The sequence below is a fragment of the Odontesthes bonariensis genome, chromosome 21 (assembly GCF_027942865.1).
Source record: "Odontesthes bonariensis isolate fOdoBon6 chromosome 21, fOdoBon6.hap1, whole genome shotgun sequence".
Taxonomy (NCBI): Eukaryota; Metazoa; Chordata; class Actinopteri; order Atheriniformes; family Atherinopsidae; genus Odontesthes; species Odontesthes bonariensis.
Genome location: NC_134526.1, coordinates 14,471,179 through 14,498,394, shown reverse-complemented (window position 1 = coordinate 14,498,394; position 27,216 = coordinate 14,471,179). Strand labels below are relative to the sequence as shown.

Below are 27,216 nucleotides of genomic sequence, written 5' to 3'. Positions count from 1 at the left end.
AACTTCAAGCATAATAATAATAATAAAAATAATAATAGTAATAATTCAATTCGGTAATGAAAATATGGTCACACTAGCATAAATCATGACTGTCAATTTTGTTAACGGTGTGGAATTTTTTTATGAAGTTTTTTTTTTTTTTTTGTAAAGAAATGTAGAACAGCCAACTCCAGCTTTTTATTACCTTCATTAAGTCCACATTTAAGGTCATTATATACAACAAAAACATCCGAAAATGTGAAAACCGCCTTTTTTTTTCAGCAGCAAGGGGTTAAGGTTACGGAGGGGGGGGGAAACACGATAACAGAAAAATAAATAAAGCTATAAACTTTGCAGATATATGCTTTTTTTAAAAAATCACCACCTGCATTTATTCTATCAATACAAGACACAAACTTTTTTCTGGCCAGTTTTCTTTGGATGGACAGGGCATTTCTCAGGGGGGCAGGACTTGTTCCTGGGGGGACAGTGCACCCCCCTCCCCTGCCCCCCCCCCCGTAGCCACGCCCCTGATTGTGGCTAGTTTATAAGTGACAGGCTGATTTAGATCAAGCAGGGACAGTTCACAGGCCTTACATGTTACTGTAAACGCATATTTCCGACAGCACATGAAGGCAACGTTTGGTCCCCCTTGGCATCAACAGTGACGTAGACACGACGCAATGCCGTCGTCATCAGCACACACAGGAAGTAATGGTCGTCTGTCTGGATAACGTAAATGAATAAGGAAAATGAGGCGGCAGAGTGATGATATCTGAGCTGCAGCCTCCAGCGGACATCAGCCACCAGCTGAAGCTCTAACATCCGAGGTGAGTCCGAGGCGGAGTGGGAAGCTGCCGGAACAGAGACGCAGTCAGCTCGCCCCTGAGCGCAGACATTTGTGATGGCATCTGTGTGTTAACCTCTGAGCTCCTGACAGGACACGAACACGAGCCAAACGCCCTCGCATATAGGTTTGTGTGTCACTCAGAACGCTTACACCTGAAATCATTACCGTCGTCTACAAACTAAACTCTGCTGATAAACAGTCATGGATCAAACTAACATCACTGTGCTGCCCTCCCCAAGCTAAGTTAAGGTTTTAGAGCTCAAAGGTTGATTGACTTAAAGGCCTGTAAACCAAGGGAATCAAAGGGATTCTGCTGGCCCCGAGGACACGCAGCATACAGACTCCCCCTGTTAGACAAGTTCCCTGACATATTAGTCAGGTCAGGTTTCTGTACATGGCACATTTAAAGTGCAGGACAAAGTTTTAAAAAAAAAGTGTACAACACTGACTGCTACTGCCAACACTCAACATGAAAACTGCTGAAAGTTAATTTAAAGTTTTGGAGGGTGGGGGCAGCGCTCATTTGAGGTGGTACAAAGTCTCCATCACCTTTGGTTTCAGGAACATGCAAAGAGCAGGAGGCCGGGTGAGCTCAGCTCTCTGGTACAGGGCCACTAGTCCACTGACGGATATAAAAGAATCAATCCGGCAGTGAACTTCAAGCCAGCGGAGAGAGGACAGCCCGGGAGTCAAGTGGTGTCTGTTTTTAATTCTGCCTGTTAACACATGTCCAAGATGTTGTGTTTTTGTTTTGATATTTGTGTTTTGGGTGCTAGCTAGAGTGTCACACAATGTTTGCCAAAAATAAAAAGTGTTCCTGTTTTGATCTTCTGGGTCAGACCATGATTTGTATCTTCCTTTAAAGAGATGGGTGCAGCTACTGTGTGCGCGCCTTTGGCAAATATTTAAGTTGGGATGGGTAGTAGCTGTTGCTGTCCAAGATGCACCCTGACTCTGACTCTCACCTAATGGCAGTTGGGAGCTGTGCTTGAACCCCGAGTTGAATTCAGCAGGTGTAGAAAATGGAAGGAAGGTTGGTAGTTGTTGGTATATGTGAAGGAGCATTTAAACTGGAAACATAAATATCTATAATATTAGTAGATTGAGAACTACTCGTATATTTTTTTGTTTGTTATTTTTCCCAAGGCAATCGTTGAGCTCTCCCCCCCTTTTTCTTTTTTGTTCCCATCTCAGATAATGTTGTTTAATCCCAGACACACTTTGCGCCCTAAATCTGTCGATTGAAACCCTTTTAGAACGTTGAAACGTGTTCTGTATCGTATTGTGGCTAGTTTATAAGTGACAGGCTGATTTAGTTCAAGCAGGGACAGTTTTTTTGTTTTAATATTTGTATTTTGGGTGCTAGCTTGAACTTTTTTAAATTTGTTATCGGCCTTTTTTAAAACAGGTTTCTATTGTTTATTGACTAAACTGTTGATTTTAGTAACCACGACAATAATCGCATTTGTTTATATAATGAAAATAATAAATGCAGATACTGTCTGATACTTTTTTTCTACAGGTAATACGACGGGATATCCGTACAGTGTTACAGTTCGAGTAAAAACTGTGTTGTATTTATGAACAGTGCATTTCAGGGAATACATCATTGTGCTCCACCCCATCTCCTAAGATATGGTAATAATAATCAATGTCCAATATCAACTGGAGCTGTAGAAATGAGCGCACCCCCCCTCAACTTTTTTTTAATAGATTTCATTGTTAAGACAAATGTACACCGCTGAGTCCAACATTTCCCAGCAGACAGTGATATGATCAATGTCGCTCGCTTCGCCTGTCAATCATTGCTAATGTTGCGGCTGATCTGTGCAGTAAACTCGAATTCGGCTGAGACTATTCCACTGATGCTTTTAAAGGTAAACTGACCCGACTTTAGGTTTTTGGATCTGATGTGGGCCCAGTTTAGGCTGCAGGGATGGAGTTTTCCCTGGCGTGAAATGGTGCCCACAGTGAACTGATGTACTTAAGCTACTACAGAAAAGAGGTTCGACAGAAGTTTTGTTTGATGGTAAATTTGTAGCGTCCTGTCTTCATATCACTCGGTCCCACTCCCTTGCACTTTATGACCTTTGACTGCGCAACATTCTGAGGAGAAACCATCCGAAACCTTTGAAAAGCCAACAGGTGGCTGCATGAAATACCCTTTTTGAAGTCAAACTTAGAAGTATTTAGTCAGTAAGTAAGTGATCTTACAACGAAGAAAAGTATATTCAGGCTTCTCCAGCTTTGTGGCTCAGTGTAACGGCTCTTTAGTTATCAAAAGACTGATCTCTGGACTCTATTCAAACAATTCAGAGTACTGGTTGCATCGCCGCATCGCCTTTGTTAGGTAAACTTCTGTTTAGCAGTTCATGGCCTTCACTTTCACCTGGTTGTGCTATTATTCAACCCATAAATGTTTTCCTAACCCATGGCCACTAATAGATTACTCTGATGAATGAGCACTCATTAAGCTGGGTCGGCCTCCTGCACGATTTGCCCCTTTGGACTGGATCGTAATCTTCCAAGTGTAGATAAAGTTCACAAGCATTGTACTGAAAGAACTTGTAGTCATGGTTGCTCAGCAGATAATCGGCAAGCAGACGGAGAGTTTGGTTCTCGGGGCCGGTTGTGGGGATTCTGTGAGGTAGTTGTAATGACACAAGCTCAGCGTTCTGGCCGGAAGAGGCGAAGAGGTAAAACCAAGTCCTTTTGTTGTTGTTGTTGTTGTTGTTGTTGTTGTTGTTGTTGTGTTTTGGGAAAGGGGATGTCAGCAAAAGTTAGCGTAGTTCTGAGACGTGGCTTCTAAGTGTAAGCCCTGATTTCTCTGCTTTCTCTACTTTTTTGACCCTCGAATGAAAGAGTCTTTCAGCTCGTGGTCCCACAGAAAGGAAAAAAAAAAAAAAAAAAAAAAAAGCACCATGTTGGGGTCTGCTGTGAAGCTCCTGAAGTGAACCTTAGAGCTTGCTGGAATTTGCATGAAGAGTAGAGCCATGGGGTGACACTTTTATATTAGACTGTGTTTGGGTATTGTTGGGACTGTTGACTCAGCTGAAAGGCCACTTCAGTTTATTGGTTGTTGAAGCAAATATCAGCATATTTTCATCGTCTCTCGACCTGGTAATATCACGTCTGGGAAGTTTCTGTCTGTCTCTGAAAGTCTAACTGAAGTGAAACTGTGACTGGGGTTTATATTTGTTGTTGATTGAGATTCCACTCGTTTCCATGTAATTACAAGTCCTTTTCTTAAGCGTAGATTTATAACAAGGCAGCAGAGTGTGTTACTTTGAGATTTCTTAACATGTCTAAGTTTGTTTGAACAACAACCGAATTTCACGTGAATAAATAAAAAAATAAAAAAAGCAAGAAATGTCCACATCTGACAAGCTGGAATCTTGGCAACAAAGTGAATATGGAAATTATTGGTAACTAGTTGTGTCTTTATTAAACTTGTCATTTTTGTATCAGTACTCAACAAGTCAGTGTTGTAACCATAGCAGTGGCAGGGTGCTGGCTGTGTTGATCCTGAATAACCTGTTCATAGTCGGTGTCATTTTATGACGTCCTCCCAGCTTCCACGTAGACCGGGCACGCCGGTGGCCTATTGATCATTTACTCCACCTAAAGCCGGACTTCTTCCTGCTTCTAGTCATGGTTTAACTCTGTTCTCTAACTGATCTGAACTCTTAATCGAAAAAAAAAATTTAATAAAAAGAATACAGCCTGAGTTGAGTGAGCTGCCTGCCATCTGGACTAAAGCTGTTTCTTAGAGAGAGGAGAGTCTACCTATGACAAGTATGTAAGTAATTCATGTCACTGTGTTGTTGATGGGTTCAGAGAATCTTCTTTTTTTTTTCCTTTTGAAGAGCCCTGCTTGTTACAATCCGAATTGTCATGCTTGAATTTTAGCCACACAAACTTCAAGCTGTGTTAGAAATTATTCTGAGATAGTCGTCTCTGGTTTATGTAGATTCACTGTATATCTCAGGATTTATTGCATCATTAGTTATTTGTTCACATGGCAGAAACAGATGTGAGAGCTATTTCCATCCTAGTTCACCAACAGAAGTGTGGAGTCTTTTTTTTTCTATCCAGGCCAACTTTCTTTGGAACTGTTGTAGCTGGACAAGAGAGAAAAATAACTTGTTTAACCTGTTTTGTAATGCCAGAGAGCTTGTGTTCTAACTGATTGTAGAGTAATACCGTTCAGCCATGACAGTATGACTTATGCTGTTGAGTTCCTCCTCAACTTGCCAAAAGCTGAGCTCTGATCAGTTGGGTTATGAGCAAAGAATGTCTAAGGGTGTAGTCAAGTGTCTGGTGCCGGGATATTAATAATAGGTCCTTTGTGTCCTGTGGGATGCGGGGAGGAGTCTCTGTAGATTGGGTTTTCGTTCCCCAAATGCCATTAGATCCCATCAGATTGTTATCTGGGTAGTTTTAGGACCAGGATACTCCTTAGACTCTTTTATGAGCCCATCCTAAGGTTTTTTGGGGGGGGTTTGGTGGGGCTAGCTGCTGTCCTGTTGGAGGAGACTGCCTCTGCAGGGCAGTGCTGTTCCCACATGGAGATGTGACCGCTCTGCAAAAAATGTTTACGTTGGTGACGGTTGTAAAAAGTAACATTTAGGATGTAGGTTTTCCCCAGCTTGTTTCATTGTAACAAGGTGAGTGGTGTTTCTCACTTGATCTGTCAGTGGGTTTTGATGTTATGGCTGATTGGCGGATGCTGTGATATAAATGTTTTTACCTAATACGCAACCTTATCTTTTTATGACAACCTGTCTGAGAGTAAATACCCGTAACTATCTCTCTCTCTCTCTGTTTTTCTGTAGGTCACTCCGGCCCTCCGTCCTCCATGCCGGCTCCCCTGGGCTTCACTCGACTGGAGCAGGATGATCCTATGAACCCGCTGCGTATCTCTGTAGGAGGCCTCCCCATACTGGCTTCTATGGCCAACCCCACCGACCCTCGTTTCCGCCTTAAATGGAGGCCCATCGTGGCCGTGGTCCTCTCCCTGGCCTTTGTCCTGCTCCTTGTCATGCACTTGAACTCAGGCCTGCGCTACCACTCCTACAGTCCACACAGCTGGAGAGCCAGTCGCAGTGACGCTCAGCAGTCCGATACCCATTACAACGACACCTACCCTCTTAGTTCGCCTGAGCGCACGCCGCAGGGCACCCGCTACCGCATTGGGGTCATCGCGGACTTGGACACGAACTCTCTCAGTGACAAGAAGCTGACGTGGTTCAGCTACATGCGGCAGGGGTACCTGCTGGTGTCGCAGAGTGGTGACAAGGTAGCAGTAGAATGGGACGCAGACAGGGTGGTGCTGGAGAGCCACCTGTCAGAGAAAGGCAGGGGGATGGAGCTATCTGACCTAGTGGTGTTCAATGGGAAGCTCTACAGCGTTGACGACAGAACGGGTGTCGTGTACCATATCGACGGGAACAAGGCTGTGCCCTGGGTTATCTTGGCTGACGGTGACGGGAGTGTTGCCAAAGGTTTGTGTTCCTCACATGTCAGCGGCAAACTGAAACTGGTGATTGTCTTTTAATAGTAATGAAGTAAAGATGACCTGATGTGCTTTCTCTTGATAGGGTTTAAAGCTGAGTGGCTAGCAGTGAAGGATGAGCACCTATATGTCGGTGGTCTGGGGAAAGAGTGGACCACCACAGAGGGCGTGTTTGTCAACAACAACCCCGAGTGGGTGAAAGTGGTGGGCTTCAAGGGGGACGTACAACATGAAAACTGGGTCCCCAAGTACAAAGCTATGAAATCTGCTGCGGGGATCGAGCCACCAGGTGAGGATGCAGACTTTTTGTGTCTTACAATTGGCTTCCCTTCTGTCTTCGTTTTACTGAGTCCCTCTGCGTCTCCGCAGGTTATTTTATTCACGAGTCTGCAGCTTGGAGCGACACCCTGCAGCGCTGGTTTTTCCTGCCTCGCCGCGCGAGCAAAGAGCGCTACGAGGAGACGGCAGACGAGCGTCGAGGTGCAAACATTGTCCTCAGCTGCTCGCCGGATTTCAAAGACATTAAAGTAAGCCAGGTGGGGCCTCATAACCCCACTCATGGTTTCTCCACCTTCAAGTTTGTCCCCAACACAGATGATCAAATCATTCTGGCGCTCAAGTCGGAGGAAGATGCTGGAACGATCGCGACATACATCACGGCCTTCACGCTCGACGGACGCATTCTTTTACCTGAAAGCAAGATCGGGGATGTGAAATATGAGGGCCTGGAGTTTATATAGAGCGTTTGGAGACGGAAAGACGCACTCTTTGACGCCACTGCACTGTAGTTCTATTTAGTTTACAAATTGGTCACTGTTGAACTTACTGCACTTGCTGCTCCCTGTGAAATGCATAACTCCAACTCTTAAAGGATCGTCTTCAGTACAAACTGAGGCTTGAACATGTGATCCTCGTTTGGGTTCTGAGGAAGTAAAAGTCAAGGCAAACAGTGTCAACAGAGTCGTGGTGAAAGGTCTTTGTAAGCCAAATGTGGGCTTCAACAGTTCTGTAGCCTTTCTTCTAATGAATGTACATAGAATTGATCTGTAAGACTGTGAGTCATTTTTTTTGTCCCTTAAAAGATGCCTTTTCATGCACGTACTGTACACTCTCAGAAGGTTTTTTTTCTCTCACTGTTCCATGTTGAACAAAATCCTTTTTATGCACAACCGACCTGTTTTTATCTTTACGAAATCTGAAGCGTGTTTTGACGACAGAAGGAATTCTAATGTATGTAATATTTTTTGGAATGGGGATCGAGGGGGCTGACAGTAAAATCTTGATTCCTATTTGCTGAGTCGTGTCTTTTAATTCACCTCTGGATCTCTAAACGAAACTTAAAAAAAAAAAAGAAGCTAGATGCTGTCCTCAGACATGTTTCCACAGGTCCACAAAGAGTTGTGCAACAACTGGATTGTTCTGTTTTATCGTGAAATGAAACTGAGGGAAAGCTGTGGGCGTAGAGGAGTGCAGTGACTATATATTTGAAGTTCTTTTTAAGCTGGACTTTAGAAGGTTTGTTTTGCAGACTGGACGGGGGAGCGCATTTTCAGAACGGCACGGCTCAAAACTACAGGGTTGAAGGTTCGTGGCTTTATTATTAGTATTGAAGATTAAGATATTAGGATATGATGAGTGCATTTTAACAGGTGTTTCATTGTATTGCACTTCGCCTTAGTGTCAATGTTAGAAAAGATTTGGCCTTTGCAAAACTAAATGTGATATTTGCACATTAAATGCGTGCGGACACAGCTTGTTTCTTATCCCATTTTGTTTTTCTTCTGTCAGATCACTACACTGGCAGTTGAAAATGCTTGCACATCGAAATCTACACACTCTTTGGCTTCTTCTACTTCTTGTCGTATCTGGGAGTGCGTACAGGCTCGACATGTTCAGTGAGTCGTCCAGAATACTAATTTGCAGGAAAAACCTAAAATAATGTTTCATGCAAATGAAATAATGCTAATACCAGAATACTGCATGTACAGTACCGTACAGAAGCTTTGAGCCACCCCTCTTTTCTTCATATTTCCTTAGTTGCATCTACAAAAAAAAAAAAAAATTTTTAAGTTTTACAGCCATAGAATAGTATTTTTTGTGACAAGATGATTCCCAAAGAAGTGCTTCGGGATGTCCTTAAAGAAGTCTGGAGAACTATTCCTGAAGATTACTTAAAGATAACAAGAAGTACCAAATACTGACTTTTAAGAATTGTACAAATTCTGTTGTTGCCTTATATTCTGTATCTATATTTTTGTTTACACATGTTTCAGTAAATTGCTGCACCCAATTTCCTTTTTCAAAACCTATTAAAATAAATTCAATTGGAGTGGTCGGCTTTGTAGTGGGTTAAGCAGACGCCCCATGTACAGAGGCTACAGTCCTTGCTGCAGCTGGCCCCGGTTCGAGTCCTGCATCGGACGGCCCTTTGCTGCATGTTTTTCCCCCTCTCTCTGCCCCCTGCTTCCTGTCTCTCTTGAACTGTCCTGTCCATTAAAGGCATAAAAAAAAGCCCCCGAAAAATAAATAAATAAATTCAATTAACGATGGCTCAAAACTTTTGCACTATGCAGTGGCTATGTTACGCATGCATTGCTATGTATTTACTTTTGTCTGACTGTAAAAAAATGAACCTTGACTGTTTTGTAACTTTGGGTTCAGTAGATATTTGTTGAACTTCTCTGTTGTCGTGGCCTTGCCCTGTCATTGCTTACAGAACAAAACTCACAGAAACGGGAAGGTGATGTGAGGCTGTCTGGGTCAAAGAGTGTTTCAGAGGGCCGTGTTGAGGTCTACCATGACGGGAAATGGGGAACAGTGTGTGACGACGAATGGGACCTGAATGAGGCCCACGTGGTGTGTCGGCAGCTCAACTTCCCCGGTGCAAAATCTGTTGTCACTGGGAAGGATTACGGAAAAGGTGCCCCTTACTTCTATTCATTCTCCACCAGATGGCAGTGAAAGTCAGTGGAGTCGGTGGACTTCAGTACACCTCTCCACTGTTCTATGAAGAAGATTTGAAAAAAATGTGTCAATTTTTGCTGTTGTCTCCTTTTAATCGTAGCACCTGGACCCATTTGGCTGGACGACATCACTTGCAAAGGCACGGAGAAGCAGCTCGTGTCTTGTGAATTTAAAGGCTGGGGAATAACAGACTGCAGCCACAAGGAGGATGTTGGAGTTATTTGTGAAACAGGAAGTAAGTGAACTCTTTAAAAGAAAAAGTCCCTTTATGCCAACCACTAAATTACATCCAAAGTGTGTGATCGCTGCACATTCCTATTTTTCTTTCAAATATTCGCTTCATGATCTTATGATTCCAGACAATAATTGGACCATCAGCGATACTACACACTCACTGGATCACAGCATCGGTCTGTCAGAGGAACTTGGCCAAATCTTCGACAGCGGAACTGGCTGTGACTTCCTGATCACACTCCAGACTCCAATGGGAAACAATCAGGAGGATGGCAGCCCTGAAATGGTTGTGACAACAATCTGTGCACACAAAATGGTCCTCTCGCTATTCCCAACCTTTAACATTTCCTCTGGGATGACTAACATCACAGTCGACATCAGCATGTCCTGCCAACCACATTACACAACCTTCATCAGGTATGTTCAATCTAACGAGGCATTTTTTGAAACGTATAACGTAGCCATTTTTAAAAACACCCAACAGATGTTTAACATTCTGCTTTTCGTTAGGTACTTTTACACCCATAAGATTGATGTGACCTTTAGCTCTGCGCTATGTTTCCATCAAATGGCCTCCAAGTTTGGATTAAAGCAGCTGATGGAGGACATCGGCCGGCTGTTCTCCAAAATCATCCCAGAAGACACCTCCTTCTCCTCCCAGGTTTCCCTTTACCAATATGCAGTGCAGACCGATGATTTAATCCTCGAGGAAAACTGCATCCAGTTCCTGGCCTGGAACTACCAAAACCTGACCGACTCTGTAGCTTGGACCAGCCTTCCACTGGAGCTCCTTCAAGCCCTTCTTACCCGCTCAGATTTGGTGGTGCCAGATGAGCATTTTGTTCTTAAGACTGTGGAGAGCTGGATCACACAGAAGGCCAACTCCATCAGTTTGGAAACCCAGGCTAAACTGTTGAGTCTCATCCGCTTCCCCATGATCTCTGCTGAGAAACTGTATGGCATAGAGTCCAGCTCCTCTCTTTACAAAACTCATGAGAATACGTATCGTGACGGTATCTTGAAAGCATTTCAGTTTAATGTTCTACTCTTCAGCAATCTTTTGACCAGTCCAAGACTCGACACAGAAAATGATGACTACAAGCCCAGGATCTACACGGCTGTGCCTTGGAGCACTGTTCTTAGCCCTTCAACCAAAACTTCATCATCACCATATCGAAGACAACAGCGACCATACAACAACTACAGGGGCTCGTATGACCAATATTATGGCTATTATCAACCCACTCCTCCATCACGCACTGCATCCAGGTCATTTGTAACACCTCTCCACAGCAGCCTGTTTTTGCAGGGCAACACCTCCACCTGGGAAGCAGATGTCCTCAGCACGAACACCGAGTGTTCAAATAAAGGTCTGCGGTGTGAGTCAGTTCCTGCAGCACGGCTGGCTCACGGATACTACTTCACCCCGCCGAGCAACATCCTCTTTCGTAACCGCCTGCTGCTGATCTGCCAAGACAAGTACGTGTCTCACATTCAGAGCTTCAAAGGCAACCTGGCGTACATCCCTACAAATGATACTCAGGCCCTGACCTATCCGTGTCCTAATGACCTGTATGCCTACATGTTTGTAGTGAGACCAGAGTACGTCTGAACCAACGTCAGGGCCGTTCAAAAAAAATAACAATTGCAAATAAGCGTAATCACTTTGTCTCATTAATTCTCAATACACTGCAATCAAAAACGTCAACTATTATCCACCTTAGTGATTCTTTCATGATTCTTTTGATAAGTTGCGAATATGTTATCTGACTTTTTCTTAATGAATATGTGTGTCCTTTACTGCATAAGCGGCAAACAAATAAAGAGATTTGCAACTTTATGTGTGTCGGTCCTTGTTTTCTCTTGTTAAAGAAAAGACACATTTGAATCTAAGATTTATCCAGGTATGAGACACAGGAAATCAATGTGTCGATAGAGCCAAGTTGATATAATCACGAGTGTGTTTATATCTTCGCTTCAATGTGCTGAGCTTTCTGGCACGAGAAGGGTCTGATGTGGTGTTGACATAAAGTGTGCTCTTTAAGAGGTTCAAACCAAATTTTTTTCAATAATGGTTGAGCCCGAAACTGACTAGATGCGAGGCTAGATTAAATTTGTGCGATATGTTTGCACATTGCAAAACTTATATTTTACACACATACACGCTTTACACCACTGACTTGACTGGCTTCCATACATCTTCCTCTACATCTACTCTATTTTTTTTCACTCTCTTTCTTATAATCAAACACCCTTTAATATGTTACATTATGGTCCCATCAGTTACATTTCAGTTGCACCCCCGCTCCACCTTTTTAATACTCATAATCACCACCCTATCTAGCACACTGGCTGTGTCCAAATCTTTGACAGTTGAAAACATTTTGATTGGATACTTTAAAAAAACAAAAAAACAGGAATACCTTGCTTGGCTATCTCTCTCCTTGAAATTCAACAACTTCTATGACAGGCTCGTCTGCACTCCTGTAATCACCCCTTTACTCCCGCCACCTTATTGAGCTCCCACCATTCTTGTCCTTTCCACATTGTTTTGTTTCTTCAACTTTCGGTTTGAGTGGCTTCTCAAGTTGTTCCTTATTTGCACAGCTGCTAATTGACTTCATTAACAACCTTAGTACACAGGATCTAATCTATCTTATGTCCCAGAGTTGTCCCAGAACAAAGACTCTTTTTTTTTCTCTCTTCGTTCCTCTGGCCACTTATTTTCCACTCATACTTGTCATCTTCTCATCATATTTCTTAATAATAATCCATTTCTGCCCATGTCTCTACCTCTGATCCATTCATGGAGCAGTTGCATGCTCCACTGACATCTCCACCTGATATTCGATTTCCCAGTTTGTCTGAAGTTAGTCTGTTTCCCTCTGAAGAAGATTCTGCTCTCTATCCTTCTTCATCTACCTGGTCCAAATATCAAATCTCACAGTCTGACAGTCAGCCAACCAGTCCCAATCTCTACATCTTGCCCTTCGCCAACAAAGCACAGTCATTGGGTCGGCTGTCATTTTGCCATTTAGTGGCGTAACCCAAAGATGCCTGACATCACGTGTATGAGGCTATGGGCTGAGTGAGAAAATGTTGGAGACATCGTGCTTCTCTCTCTCTGGGATTCCATCGTATATGTGATCACCGCTGAAATCGTTTCACAGATGTTATTTTTAAACAATTTAAATGTTCATTTTCTCCTGTAGTCACTCACACAGATTTTATCAGAGCAGAGCAGCGGTCTCGATGTGCTTTGATTATGAAAAGTGATCCATTAAGTAATGGGACACTTTTGAGTGTCTGAGTGTGTCACATCTGTGGATTCTTGTACAGTAAAAACAGGGACAGCCTCACCTGAGTGAGCTGCCTGCCATCTCTAAAGATGTTTCTTAGAGAATAGATTTATGAAGAGTATTTCAATTAATTCATGCTGTCCTGTTGTTTATGAATTCAGGGAGATATTTGAATCATAAATAATATATTTGTTCTGTTCGGGGGAATTTAATGTAAATTTCACCCTCACAAAGTTTCAACTGTGAATTGAATTGAATATACTTTTTTTTTTTTTTATCCCTTGCGGGAAATTCTTTCGCCACAGCGCTCCAGTGCACAAATTACAAAAGATGATTTGAATTGGTCTCATATGAGACGTATATCACAGGACTTGGCATCTGGTATTTCCTCACTACTCAAAATAGTTCTTAACAGCAATTTTCCACCTATTGTGCAGAAGTGAAGGTAGAAAGTGTCTGATCCAAGATTAGGGCCAAGCAAATGAATAAGAGAATAAATAAATAGATAAATGACATAATAACACAGCTCCATAATCACTTTGTTTCCTTATTTTTCAGTAGATTGCAAACACTTCAACTATAATCTTTTTGACTGAATTTGTGACAAATATTTCATATGACTTTGTCTTAATGAATATCTGTATGCTCTCTCAAATCTATTTGGCAAACAAGTAAGGTGATTCAAGATCATTTTTGTTTGTTGGCTCTTGTTTTTCAAAGAAAATCCTGATTAAAATCTGGAGATTGGACAGATAAGAGGGACATCAAATCAAAGAACAAAGAGAGCCACGACCCAATAGACCTAACACAAGCTGATCATTCTGTCTGGAGGAGGGCCAGTTCATGTGTTAATATACAGTGTGCTCCCTCCAGGTGGAGCCAAAATACAGACTGCACTGACTCAGACATAAACTTTGACACTGTTCCAGTACAGCTCAGGGAAGGGGAAGTTTTCCAGGACAAATATCATTTGTATGAGCAAGGAAATTAACGTCTGTCTGGGAAAAGATCATTCTGGAGAATACATCCCCCAATTAAGTGTCAGAACTTGTCTTGTTTTGATGTGTAGACAATATCACCTCATGATTACAGTGCAGTTGAAGACGACTACTCATCCGACCTGGGTGGCAAATACAGATACCCATCGGATCATCTATGGGTCCGGCTGGACGTTTGCATGTCTAAGCTGGCAACCAGTTTCCAGTTAATTGTAAAAAGTCCCTTGTTAGCACACTTTATATTTTTGTACAAAAAAGAAAGAAAAAACAACAGAAAACAAGAGTTAGCTGTCTCACAGAGGATTTTCTGCTTTTGTTAACTTCCCCGACTATTATTGGAGTTTACACTGTACATGTTTTTACTCAAGGAGTATTTTCAAAGCATGTTCACTGAGGTGTATGACATGAATACTTTGTCCACAGTGGAGTTAAGTTGTGGGCCTACTTGCTACAGTTTTATATTGCAGTGTGCAGTTGCAATGTGTATATAAAACTTTAGGAGAGAAATATGTAGACCTATACTTCAAGAAGTGTTCATTCCAAGGGATGTTTATCAGAGCACGTTTCCCTGAATCGAAAGCGTGTACGCTTCATCTGACATCATCAGATAAGATATTGAGTTTGAACAGATTTGTGTTGACTAAGGACGATAATTTCCTCTTCGTGAATCATGGAATCCTCCCAAGCGTTTGCATTTTCACCACACACCAGACTTCTCGTCTTCACACAGCTGAGAGTAACACTTTGACAATTTGTAGGTCTTCGTGCCTGGGCAGGCGACTTAAAGTGTGGCAAACAGTGACTCAGAGCGTCTGTCTGTGGCAGTGCCAAAGCAGCTGATCAGGTGCAAAGATTGCGTAATCAGTGTGTAAAATCAAAGGTGACTCTTCTGTAATTGCTCTTTATTACTGGACAAACTCACAGCAGTAGCTCAGTCAAAAAAAGGGAAGAGTATGCTTGATGTGTACATTTATTGTGAGTCACTCACACGTATGCCAGGCTTTATGCTCAGTGAAGTCAAACATTTGCCAGAAGGAAAAGTTTAGATATTTCTTCATGGCGTAGACTTGTATTGTCTAAATGGTGGTTGTATTTTCATTCTTGTGTCATTTCAGCTACAAAATATTTCATCCCACCAGTTATGACACACTTTAATTGTTTGATTTACCCCAGAGTTTTGAAATTTCACTGAACAGTTTTTATGACCAACTCCACATCATGTGTATTCCAAAATTTCTCAATTTGCCCTCATGCCAGAAAACCAAACTCGTGTGCTATTATAACAGAAGACGCACAAGAACAAAACAGTTGTTTGCGAGAGTGAGACCAATCAATACTGTCTTTATATACACATTGCTGTAAAAAGAGCAGAGTCGGAGAGAAAATCAGAGAGAAAATCCACTCCGAGTTGATTCAGAAACTAACAAAATTAAACACTACAAAATTGTGTAATGCAAAAAGGTCAAATGGCCCGTTGCTCTGAAGAGATTAAACTCTTGTGCAACACTCAGCTTCTGTTTAAACTGCTCTGTTCCCATGACAATACCGCAAGTCACAGGGCTGGTAGCTTTGCCATCTGTGAAGGAAATGACTCCAGATTTAATTTTGAAGAAATCGGGGTCTGATAAGTAAAAGTGACGGATCCCGTGAAAGTAAGTGTAAGTTACTCAAAGCAACAATAGTTCCATTATGAAACACTCATGACAGTCAGGAAACTTAGCAGACAAACTTTGTGGACATTTAGCAGACTCACGGTGACTAACTGGTACATTTTGACACCACCCTGTGGACAGTTCAGACCATCTGACCCTACAGTCTCTGGTGTGGTTTTTAATTCAAGCATGTGTTTTCCTCCTCCTTGTTGTCCCCGGAGCTGTTTGTCAATGTTGATTCACTGCCTTACATTGTCACCAGTGATATGTGAATAGCTTCACTGATGAATGGAAAAATTTGGGGAAATACCCCTGGACTGTGGCTCCCGAGCACCACAAAGTTGCGTGATGGTCGGGTCATGTGCAATGTGTGCTGGCAACCAAGAACAGGTGTGGGAGTCAGTGAGCAGAGGATGTGGGTCACTGCCACAGCACCCACCAGTTCCCACAATGAGACCCTCGTTTTCTGCCTTACTGGGCCCTTCCTTCAGAGAGTATTCTCGGCCTTGCAAGTCTGTAATTTAGAGGATGGAGGTTCAGGCCATTTTTAAACACCTTTTGGCATTTGTAGTGGGTAGACGGGGGGCCTGCTTACATTGCACTTCTCTGACAAATCCACCCTCCTTCAACAAATTCAAACCAAATGTTGACACAATAATCCAGATCTTAATTGGTGAGGGAAACATTGTTCTAAAGGGAGAGTTGCAATGTGGGAAACGGCTCAGAATGGTCATGTTGCAAGGTCATTTGAAATATGCCCAGGAGCGATGGATACGGTTGCAGTCTGAACAGAGCCCACCACATCAGTCAGCATCTCAGCGCAAAGGAAGCCAACTGTTTGGACAAGGGGCGGAAGACTTTGCCCAGAAGAAGGTATCTGCTGTTCCTCCGCTACCTCTGGTAAACTGCAGGAAACAAATTCCCACCCATTTCATCTTGGATGTGTCACTTCCTTTCATGGGTCTTGGTTTCTCAACATCTGCGTTGTTGTCCACATTACATCTTTTGTTTCTGGTAACCTCCAGTCTGCTTACGAGTCATTCCTTCTTGCAAAATGACACACTGTTTGGAATTTTTTCCTTATCTCACCGAGACCACTTTTACTTTCCATTTTAGGGAAAAGATAAAGTTTAAATCATTTCCCGTCAGGAAAAACACAAAAGGGATGTTCATTACAGATAAATCTGTTGAATCTTTTTCCGTCTTCCCTCGCTCTCTCTGTGCGTGTTTTTAAATGAGAGATCTAGTCAGAGACCTGTGGAAAAGAAAGCAGGCAAAACTGCTAAACTATGGAAAACAGTGGAAATATTTCTCAGAGTGGCCAGACGACTGACAGTCGGTGGCCAAATATGATGTCAGGGAATGTGGCAGCTACAGTCCTCTCTCTCCCCCCTTTTTATTTTACATCAATACTTTTCATTATCAGTCATCAGCACTAATCATCAAACAGACTATGCCTTGCCTGTGATCTTTCTCTTCTAAGCCAAAGTCAACACAGGGGCCCAAAACCCCAAAACTCTTGAGATCCTAAGCTTCCTTAGTTGGTGTTGGAGTGGTTTAATTTCCAATAAAAGAGCCATCTATTTTTGTGCAAGAGTGAGGGATGACAAAGAGCTCAAGAATGTGACTTTAGCATAATGTTTCTTTCACAGAGTAATGGAGGGGTTTGGGTAGTTTACGCTGCGGGAATAGCCGCCAGATTGAATCTATTAAGTGTAAGGGCATGATGTCACTCCTCCTTCACACTTCCTCAGAATTTCAGTGGTTTCCGAAAGTGACTGATCATGAATAAACTCTCACTGAATAAAGCCACAGATACAGGATTGCTCCACATGACCCATGTCTCAAAATGTCCATTAACATCAGCCCACATCTTCTAAGCACTGCAGCGACAATTAAAACTTTTACAATGATATGAAATGACAATCTAATAAGGAGCTCCTCTTGACAGTCACCAGCTTGATGTTTCAATCCAGAGACTAAAATCAGAGCTATTAGTCAGCAAACATTGACAATCAGTTAGCATGTGAACATGTCTCTCGTGTGTAATGTTAGTGGATGGAGGTCTATCTTAGATTTTGGAAAGTAGAACATGAGAAGAAAATCCCCTGAAATCCAGTTAAATCGGTCCATTACTGTTATCACAGAGGCTAGTGAGACAGCAGTTGACCTGGATGTGACATCTAAACTCTCAATTCTGTCACTATATCAAATTTCAGGTTATAATCCCTGAAATCAGAAATCTTCCACAGAGTTAACGCCTCTCTGTCTGGCTGTTATTATAGACATGTATGAAATAACCACAGCCCTTGGTCTCTTCCTTCAAATTATTGGCTTGTCTTCACAAAAGTACTACAATCATTAGCACGCTAAGTGGAACTGTTGAGAAAAGCTTTGTCACAAAGTCACAAGTTATTATCGTAGATTTGAGTGTCAGAGAGACTTTTTTATGGAACTGCACTGCCAATTTTTAAAACCCGTCTTAAGACCCATTTTTATTCCCTGGCTTTTAACCCAGCATGAGACGCTGTTTCTAGTATTGTTTTATTGTTTTTATTATTTTAATATTGTTGTTGTTTTTACATTGTTCTTGTGTTTTAAGCCTTGTTTTATTTTGTGTTGTACAGCACTTTGTTTCAGCTACGGCTGTGTTAAAAGGCTATATAATAAAGTTTGATGATGATGATGATGATGGAAATTTAATTAGCTCTGAAACTGAATCTAGATTTTCTTGTCTCATATTGTTTCTCCATAAGCTGCTGTTTGTATGGTACCTTCATAGCTGATAGTGCACAAATATATGTATATACAGTATATATCCCAAATTGCAGTTTCCTCCTCAAGCTTGCAATGAATGAATACATCTAATATCAAATCTCCTCAATTTCTATAACAGGAATAATGCAAGGGTGTGACCCTCTCTAACGTACCTGAGGTATGATCTTTTATTAAGATGATAACATTACATAACACTGAGATTAGGTTAGGTTAGGTTTCTTTATTAGTCTCCACAAAGGAGAAATTTGTCTCGGAGACAGGGAGGTTACGGCACCATAAAACACATAAACGATGAAAGATGAAAAAATGAAAGATGATAAAAAAAGATGAGATGAAATCATGCATCATGATGATAGGGTAATATTGTGAGTAAAGCAGGTAATTTTGGGGTATTGGGGGCCAAGATGACTAAGATTTAGGAAAATTTCAGGTTAAGTTAATCTTGGGTTCGAAAGGGTTCAGTGTATTGCATCTGAGGGTTGAAAAGATGGTCATTTCTATGGAAAAATATTGAGGAAGTGCAAGTGTGACAGATGTGTGTCACACAGCTGATGACGGAGTTGGCCGGCACACGCGAAAGGTCGGGAGCCCCTGACCTCGCGGCGCTGCTGAGCTGCAGCCGGAGAGCTCAGCGGGGGGCGGAGCTTGATGCCATCTGCGGCAATAAAAGGCGCCTGCTCCTCACCGGAGTGGAAAACAAAACTTGAGAGTCGAGGGAGTGCAGTCTGCGACAGGAATGGTCTGCTGCTCTTGTCTTGTGCGTCTCTGACAGCTGGACCGTCTTTTCTTAATTTGAAGCTCGGGATACTCTTGCTTTCTTTTCCTTCCAGACTGCTCCACTGCACAACTTTCTCATTTCCCCCCTCCATCGCTGCTTTCTGTTAGAACTTTTTCAAACATGACCTGGACGGTGAACAGCTGTTTTGTCACTCTGGCCATCCTGTTTCTTTGGCGAGTGGAAGAAATGGCAGAAGCCTGCAGCTGCTCCCCTGCACATCCTCAGCAAGCGTTTTGCAACTCAGACGTCGGTAAGTTGATTTTTCTGACAAGGAATCAGTAGAGCTGAGTTCGCCCTCCTTTGACAAAGAAACTGCATAGAATTAGAAGAAATCTGTTGCTTTTAGGGGACGGTGATGGAATTTTCCTATTTTCTCCACTGCCCTCCCCTTTTCCCTCTGATCATCTGTTGGATCTCTTGACCTGCAGACCTTTATTACAGCCCATCTCTGTGTGGAAACCCCCTGATGAGTCTCTACAATCATTTTCCATCCATAAGTGTGACGTTTGTCACATTGTTTGTTCAGGAGATGGATTCAGTAGCTATTTTTTTTCTTTTCTGTCTTTATTGTAATATATTCCCCGTTTAATATGAAAAGCGAAGTTTGTTTCATCAGAAAACGACATTACAGTATTTCGCAGTGTGCTCCTATATGCAAAAGAAGTGATCGAGAGGTTTAGGTGCACTTATTGAACGATTCTTGGATGGCCATTCAGACCGACCTTTCTCAAAGTCTGCATGAATTCCCCCCCCCCTTTATCCTGCTTTTTACAAAACTCTGCTTGTTGCTGCCTTCCAGATAAGCTTTAAACTAACAAGAGTCTCAACAGTGACCAGCTTGTGCAGCTATTTAAATTGGGGTATGCTGTGCTCTTTTTTTTTCCCTTTCCCCTGGCTTGTGAGAAGCCTGAGTGTGTGGCATTTATACAGAAGGTGACTTATTCAAAGATTTTTCTTTGCCATGGAATTCCTTGACTCGAGAGAATATATAGGGACTTTATTCCTCCGCTGGATCATTTGCTCCTGAGAAAAAGCTGGTTATTTGTTTATTTCCCACACAGATCATACAGCTTGCAGCTAATCCAGCAAACAGGAGAACTGTAAGAGGCTAATAGCTCACTTAGTTTGGCTCTAGTCATTTTGGCATAATACAGCAGTATAAAATCACAGGGAGTAAAGCAAAAAAAACTAAACTCCATTGAATCATAGATGCAGAAAACCTTTTGATACGAGGATGATTTCACTCTTCAATATGCTTGTGTCATTTTGTGTAAATTCCTCAGATTTTTGAGTTCCTTAGATGTGTTGCTTTGCCCTTTGTTTGAGAAACACGTGAAGTGTATTGCCAAAAAAAGGGGATTTTCTGTGCCAGGGAAAAGCTTACAATGCGTTAATTATTGCGTAGCAATGTTTGGTAATGGGTAAAAGTACATCAACTCAATTTTTTTAAGTATAACCTCAAGTGAAATGGCATTGCGAGCTGAATATGGCAAAACCGAGGCGTTTCTGCAGTGCAGGGGATTTTGTGCTGATGACCATGATAAATCATTGGATATTGTATTTGTTGGCCTTGCAGAATCCCTGGTATTAAGTTGCACAGATGTAGCATAGGCCAAAGTGTCGACAGAAGATTACGTAAGAGGAGTTGCTCAAATATCTTGCATAGCTAGTTTGTCCCAAGAGGATCTTTTAAAATGGAAAATAACAGAAGTGCAGAGTTTCCACTGTGTAAGAGCCTTGCATCAGTGCGTCACTTGAAGGTCATGATTGCGCTTCATGCAACCCTTAACTCTTTGTGTGTGGCGAAGTTGAGATGCAGTGAATAATGGAGGGTAGAGTAGAAATTGATCAGACAAGATTACTGCTGCAGGCGGTAGTTTAAACTGAAGACTTTCTTCCTCTGCTCCTCGTTTAACTCCCGGTAGCTCTCACTTGTGTTTTTTTTTTTTTTTTTTTTTTTTTTTTTCTCACCTGAGCATGGCTCATTTCTCCCACTGCTGCAGTAAACAAAATCCCAGGTCCGGTTTAGTTCTCAACCTTGAGCAACATTTATCTTGTCAAAATGGATGAAGCATGAACAAAAGAGTTATTCCTCTTACATTGAAATCCATCCCCTGAGTGTTCTGCTGAGGCAGAGGAATGTTTGGGCAGTCATATGCTGTCCTCATTATGCCTTTGCTTTTTTATTTCAGTGTTTTTGGCAATTAAAAGGGCATCTGTGCTGCCTTTTTGTTCAAGAAGGAAAGTGAATCATTTAAAACCTTCAAAGGGAAAGCTGGCCTAAACTTGACTTGGATGAAACGCAGCCCTGCAAGTTGTTTAAACAGAACTGACACTGAAACCAGATTTATTTTTTCCTTTCCTTAGCCAGCCTGAAATGTGCACAGTCTCAACAGCTGCTTTAAAGTCCAGCATCACCAGCAATAATGCACGGATCGATCCATCCAGCAGATGCTGTGTGCCTCCTGAAGCAAATTTAACTTGCAGAGCATCTCCCTAGTTAAAACTATGTGTGTGTGAACATTTGTTCACATCCTCCATTGTGTGCAGTTTGGGGAAAAAACAGACCATTGAATAGGTTGTATTGGGCTTTTATTATATTTTTTTTCCCCCCCCTAAAATGTAACTTTCATTCTCAAAGCCCAGACTTTACACTAAAGGTGCCACTCTTGAGCAGCTTAAAATATCTCGTCGATAGTCTTGGTTTTTCTAACTTTACCAAAATATCTTGGCACGAAACACATTTGCTTAATGTCTGCACAGTGGCACGTTTGCCAGACTTAAAACTTAACACGGGAAGCTGCCTGGCGCGCTAGGCAATTTAATTTTGAATCAACCAGTGGACCAATCATAACGGACATGGAGGGGAGTCTCATAGCTTTTATACACCCAGCGGAAAGTTGACCATTGGGAACACCTTTCTCTAATGTCTTTTGGTGTAATGCACCGTCGGCCCACCAAGCCTTCTTTTTCAGGGAGACGTCATGTTTTAAGGCTGGCTGTCGGTCGTTGTGAGAGATGACTCTGATTGGCTGTTCAGCGTAGTGCATGAACTATGTGGTACATTAATGTGACATTAACTGTTAGTTTCCAATGCAGTAAGCCTAAATGCTTAATGAAAGCATGCATGTTAAAAAAATAATTTGATGTGATGTTCTGAATTTAAATGCTGCTGCAGCTGCTTGTTCTTGGCGTGGGTTCGGTGTTTGGTGTATAAAAGCCCTTAAAGTGACAGGAGCTAAAGCAAAGCATGATGACAGAAAGCGAGAAGAGGTGTTGTAGCACTGTAACGTAGTAGGAAATACTTTTTTTCTTTTTTTTTTTTTTCTTAAAAACACTAGGGCTCTTCAATGTAAACCTATCACAGAGATCTTGAATACGATAGATTATGTTTGTCTACGCATCCTTGGACAGCATCTACAGAGGAGCCTGTCAGTTGACTTTGTATTTTAGTTTTTCCTTATTCAAACTCTGACCAGTTTGTGGCTTCTCAGAGGAAAGTGGATGTACAGACTCTGCAATTACATGACACGTGTTTTGCTTTTTTTTCCCCCTCTTTGTTTTGTCAAAGCACTCCCTTGACCACTCACTTTGTGCAGAATGTTGTTTATTGTTTGAGTAACTGGAAAATCAGATTGTTCCTTCAGTTCCCAGTTTTGTGAAACTCGCAGCTTTTTAAAAGGCTTTGTCAGCCTCTTCCAGTAAAAACCTCACATCCTGGGAGAATTGGGTATAAACTGAGCATCGGCACAGAAAATCAAATCCTTCAAGCAGTAACAGTGGAGGCTTCAGTGGAATGGGCACTGCTAAGATGGAATTTTTATGGATTTTGGTGATTATTGCTAGGATGTATACATAGTAGATTGGAGATGATTGTATATAAGCTACATGTTTTCATTAGTGTACACCCTCTGTAAAGGGAAACTTGAAATGCCAACCCTTGCAGATTCAGTGCTGTAAATCCTTACTCATGCGATCCTCATGTGGCAGTGTTTCTTTTTTTCGCATATTGTGGTTATTTTCACCTGCCCTACTTTACTCCAGTAGAAGTGATCTGTTATTCTGCACACTCGAGCAAAAGGGGATTATCACTAATCCACTGTTCAGCTTGAGAACTTTAAGAGGTTCTCAGCACCTCAGTAAGTGAAGGATTTTTAGGCCAGAAATTCTTGACTGGTATAGATTATCCCTCGGTACAGTTGATTCCACCTCTTCTCCCTGAGTGTTTGTGACAGTGCTGCTTTTGGAGGACTTTTTTTCTGCCGGTATATACAGAAGATTGTGGTTTTTTGCAGCATGATTGCTGCTCTTTTCTGTTTGAATGCCTGCTGAGAGTAAACATTCAATCTGTCCACTCACAATTTATCAAATTGATACCCATGGCTTGCAGCTTAATCGCTGTATACAAAGCCAATCTAAAGGTTCATTTCTCTTCATTAGGAAGCAGGCTAGGGGCAGTAAAAGAGCGTTAGTAGCTGCCACCATGAGAATGCAAAAGACTGAAGTGGAGCTTGAGAGAAAGAGAACATCTGGTCAGCATTAGCTCTGTTGCTAGACTCCTTCACTTAAAAACTCGTGTAAATGCTTTTCACTGTTGTAGCATTGTGACTTTACAGAGAACCCTTGCAATGTGCTGGTAATGCATATGCATTCAGCTATGCTCCTGCCACACTGTGCTTTAATATTTGGATTCTCATGAGGAGCAAACAAAGTTATTTGAAACACCTTTTTGTTCATTATTCTGGATTTGAGATAATGACACTGAAAATATATTTTTCCGATGGAACTGTTTATTTTTACTCCATGTAAATCTCTCTGAATTTGGGAGATGTATCTTCAGAGTCCAAGAAAGGAAAGTGGGAGGTAGCACACGAAAGAGCGGAGCTGATTTGCATGTCAGCACCTCTATCCAGACAGAGGCCGGCAGAGAGAGGCCTGGAGGCAAGGGGGAGATTTCTAGTTCGGCTTTTCAAAGATTGCTGACTGGCTTCCTCCTGTGTTGGCGCAGGAACCTGGGAACAGGCAGTGCACATTCCTCCCTCTGATTGCAGCTGATGAAACACTCATGTGCTTCTGTCTTCCCAGCACCTGGCACATGCAAGCTTCTCAGATCCAAGCCACAGCAATGTGCTGTGACCAACTTTAGCGTGCCAAACCTGGGCAGGGCTTAGATCAGATACAGACGGATTCATTTCGGTTTGAACATAACAGTCATGTCTTCAAATACATTATTTGTGTTTTTGTTTTTGTGTGTTTTTCAGTCATCAGGGCAAAAGTTGTAGGAGGGCAGGAAGTTGAGGCTGGCAATGACGTCTACGGAAATCCCATCAAACGGATCAAGTATGACATCAAACAGATCAAGGTATGGGATAAATCCATTTCCATGTTTACACATGAACTTCAATGCAATGTAAATTGTAATGGCATTTCTTTGTTTGAATCATTAGATGTTCAAAGGTCCCACTCAGTATATTGATGCCATCTACACTGGTCCCTCCTCTGCAGTGTGTGGAGTCACTCTTGACACTAATGCCAAGAAAGAGTATCTTATCACAGGTATAGCCTTAACCACATTGGCAATTATTCATTCTGAAAGAAATAACGTTCCTTACTGCATCTTATCAGTTTGGACATCATCTCACATCTTTTTCACTGTTCTGTAGGCAAACTGGAGACTGATGGGACGATGCATGTCACACTGTGCGACTTGATTGAAGTGTGGGATTCCTTGTCTGAGACCCAGAAGAAGAGCTTAACACAGCGTTATGAGACGGGCTGCGATTGCAAGGTAGAAATGTCCTTTCTACATGGAAGTAAAAGTTAGAATTTAACACGTTCAAGTTTACCACAAAAGGTCATTCTTTGTGGTATATTTGGTTCCTCACTTCTGTTTACTCTTTAATCCTCAGATCACCCGCTGCACCTCCATCCCCTGCATGATCAGCGGCCCGGCCGAGTGCCTTTGGACAGACTGGGTGATCGAGAAGATGGTCTACGGAGAGCAAGCCAAACACTTTGCTTGTATCAAAAGGAGCGACGACTCATGCGCCTGGTACAGAGGCAGTGCACCACCCAAAAAGGATTTCCTGGACATCGAAGACCCGTAACTCCTTCACTGTTTGAAGTCGGAGGGGTGGCTGCAGTTGAAATGTTCTAACACGAACATCCAAACCAGAAATAAAGATTTAAAATGTCTTATTTTAATTTTTTGTTTTTGTTTTTTTTTCCCAAAAAGCAGTAGTATGGGCACTCCATTGTGAGGAAACGTTTATTATTGCAGTTCATGTTTTCAATTAACAGTCTTATGAACTCAGCACTTTCTGCCACTTTTACTCCTAACTTTGAAGCACTTCTACATAAACCACTTTCAGCTGAAATAAATGAACAATCATCACAATTCAGTATTCCTGGTCATGGTGTTTGGCTTCCTGTGCTACACGTGTGTGTTTGAACTGAATTTTCAGTTGTGTCTTAAAGCAAATGTAGTGTTTAAAGTGAACTGCAAGCCATGAATGCATCGTATATATAAATCTTAACAAGGAAGGTATGGGAAACTGTTAACACCAGCTCGCAGTCGTCATCCTCATCTCTGACACGGTGCTATCAGAGGTAACGATGCATCCTCTTCCCTGCTTTACTTCAGAATCTCATTTCCCTTATATATTTTTTTTTCTCCTTTAATTGCTATGAGACAGAAATGTAAAAGAGGCATGCTGCTGATCACAAGCTGTCACCCAATTATTGCAGTAATTGATTTTGTTGTGCAACTGTTTTATTCAAGTAATCCTGAATAGACAAGAATGCACTCTGAACACAACTGTCACAGCAGTCTCATATGGGAAAACTATGGGGAATTGAAAATGAGTATTGGATCCTCCACTTTTTACTTTGATAGCATAGCTTCTTTCGTTATATTGCTGTTGTGTGTGTGTGTAAGAGAACATTTTATTTAAAGTTTTGTTCATAAATGGAAAAAGAAAAAAAGCCCACGTTTTTAGATTTTTTGTGACAAATTACACCACTGATATTTTATATGGAACTACTGTTATTTTAGAAGACCAAAAATGATAAGAGTTTTGGAAAAGTATGCCGACGCTGTGTACAGCAAACGATCAATTTTTGGCCTGTCAGTTGTCTCACTGGCTCATCCTTTAGGACAGTATGAAGAACATATTGTAATAAAATTGTCCTGCAGAGACACTGAAATGACTGTCAAACAACTGTCATGTGACTGAGTGTAAAAACACGCTGCATTTGAAACTGTAATCAAGTATGATGTCTTGTGCTGGTTTTCACATTGGACTGTTGAGATTAGATGATTTTTGCATGCATATCCTTTCGAAACATTTCTGTATATTTGACTATTAAATGCCAAACTCTGTTTTGATGTACTTTATATACTGATTATTTTCACAACTGTATATGAAATGAAGCAGACATCGGTCATCACCAGTTACAAAGGATTGAATTAGATGGACGTTAAGAATAAATTAGTTTGAACTCATGCAGTAGAATTACTTTCCTTAATCAGAACATAACAGACGAGGCACTGCCACTACAGAGGCAAACTGCTGCCACTTAGCGGAGAGAATCGCATGGGACATTCACGGGTCCACGAGGCCAATCCATGTGACGAGCAGTTTTTCAAGCACGATACTCGCAGGATTTCATAATATGGATTAATTTTGTGTCAATTAAAAGTAACAATGCTTTAAGATTTTGGATTTTCTTTCATCTTAAAAGAAAAAAGAAACAATTTCCCAGTGAGAAACCACACATAGCAGTAACATATTAGATTAATTTATATCAGTTCAAAGTTTTTATCATATTATCCTGTAAAAAGCTGCATTGGACCTCGAAATAAGCTTTTACATTTTACTGTCTTGGAAGGTTTGGTAGGTTTTTTAAATGTCAAAGGAAAGCTGCTGAGTCCCTGTCACGTTGATGATTAATATATATTTAGTGATGTTTTGCTGTGTTGTCTTATTAGAAATTGTTCAAAATCTACAGTGCCGATTGCATCAATGGTAAACAGCGCTGCCTAAAAGTCACGTGTCGTCCTCTGTCGACAGCAAGACGTCACTCTAAGCGTCGATTGGCTGAACCTTTCTGTGACGGTATGACCTGCGCTGTGATTGGTGCATGATCACTGTCTGTCATTGTTGTTAC

The 27,216-nt window shown here is 41.7% G+C and overlaps 3 protein-coding genes across 6 annotated transcripts; all 3 read left to right on the top strand.

The window, feature by feature from the left end:
• The first annotated feature begins 665 nt into the window (after positions 1–665).
• Positions 666–7,633, top strand: cant1a (calcium activated nucleotidase 1a). Of its 4 annotated transcripts, none has more exons than XM_075455074.1 (4): positions 666–809; positions 5,665–6,333; positions 6,430–6,633; positions 6,714–7,633. In XM_075455074.1, the coding sequence occupies exons 2-4, from the start codon at positions 5,688–5,690 to the stop codon at positions 7,082–7,084; spliced, it is 1,221 nt and encodes a 406-aa protein (XP_075311189.1). In that variant the 5' UTR covers positions 666–809; positions 5,665–5,687; the 3' UTR covers positions 7,085–7,633. The 4 variants fall into 4 exon arrangements, with proteins under 4 accessions (XP_075311189.1, XP_075311191.1, XP_075311187.1 ...); XM_075455076.1 differs by lacking the exon at positions 666–809 and adding an exon at positions 821–953; XM_075455072.1 differs by lacking the exon at positions 666–809 and adding an exon at positions 4,419–4,624.
• An 80-nt stretch (positions 7,634–7,713) lies between these two features.
• Positions 7,714–11,382, top strand: LOC142372197 (galectin-3-binding protein A-like). Its single transcript, XM_075455071.1, has 6 exons — positions 7,714–7,928; positions 8,133–8,239; positions 9,061–9,264; positions 9,409–9,543; positions 9,668–9,959; positions 10,053–11,382. Exons 2-6 carry the CDS (start codon positions 8,155–8,157, stop codon positions 11,152–11,154), a joined length of 1,818 nt encoding a protein of 605 aa, XP_075311186.1. The 5' UTR covers positions 7,714–7,928; positions 8,133–8,154; the 3' UTR covers positions 11,155–11,382.
• A 7,567-nt stretch (positions 11,383–18,949) lies between these two features.
• On the top strand, positions 18,950–26,551 carry timp2b (TIMP metallopeptidase inhibitor 2b). The gene is made up of 5 exons (XM_075454128.1): positions 18,950–19,297; positions 24,309–24,409; positions 24,495–24,603; positions 24,711–24,835; positions 24,957–26,551. The coding sequence occupies exons 1-5, from the start codon at positions 19,168–19,170 to the stop codon at positions 25,152–25,154; spliced, it is 663 nt and encodes a 220-aa protein (XP_075310243.1). The 5' UTR covers positions 18,950–19,167; the 3' UTR covers positions 25,155–26,551.
• The last annotated feature ends 665 nt before the right edge of the window (positions 26,552–27,216 follow it).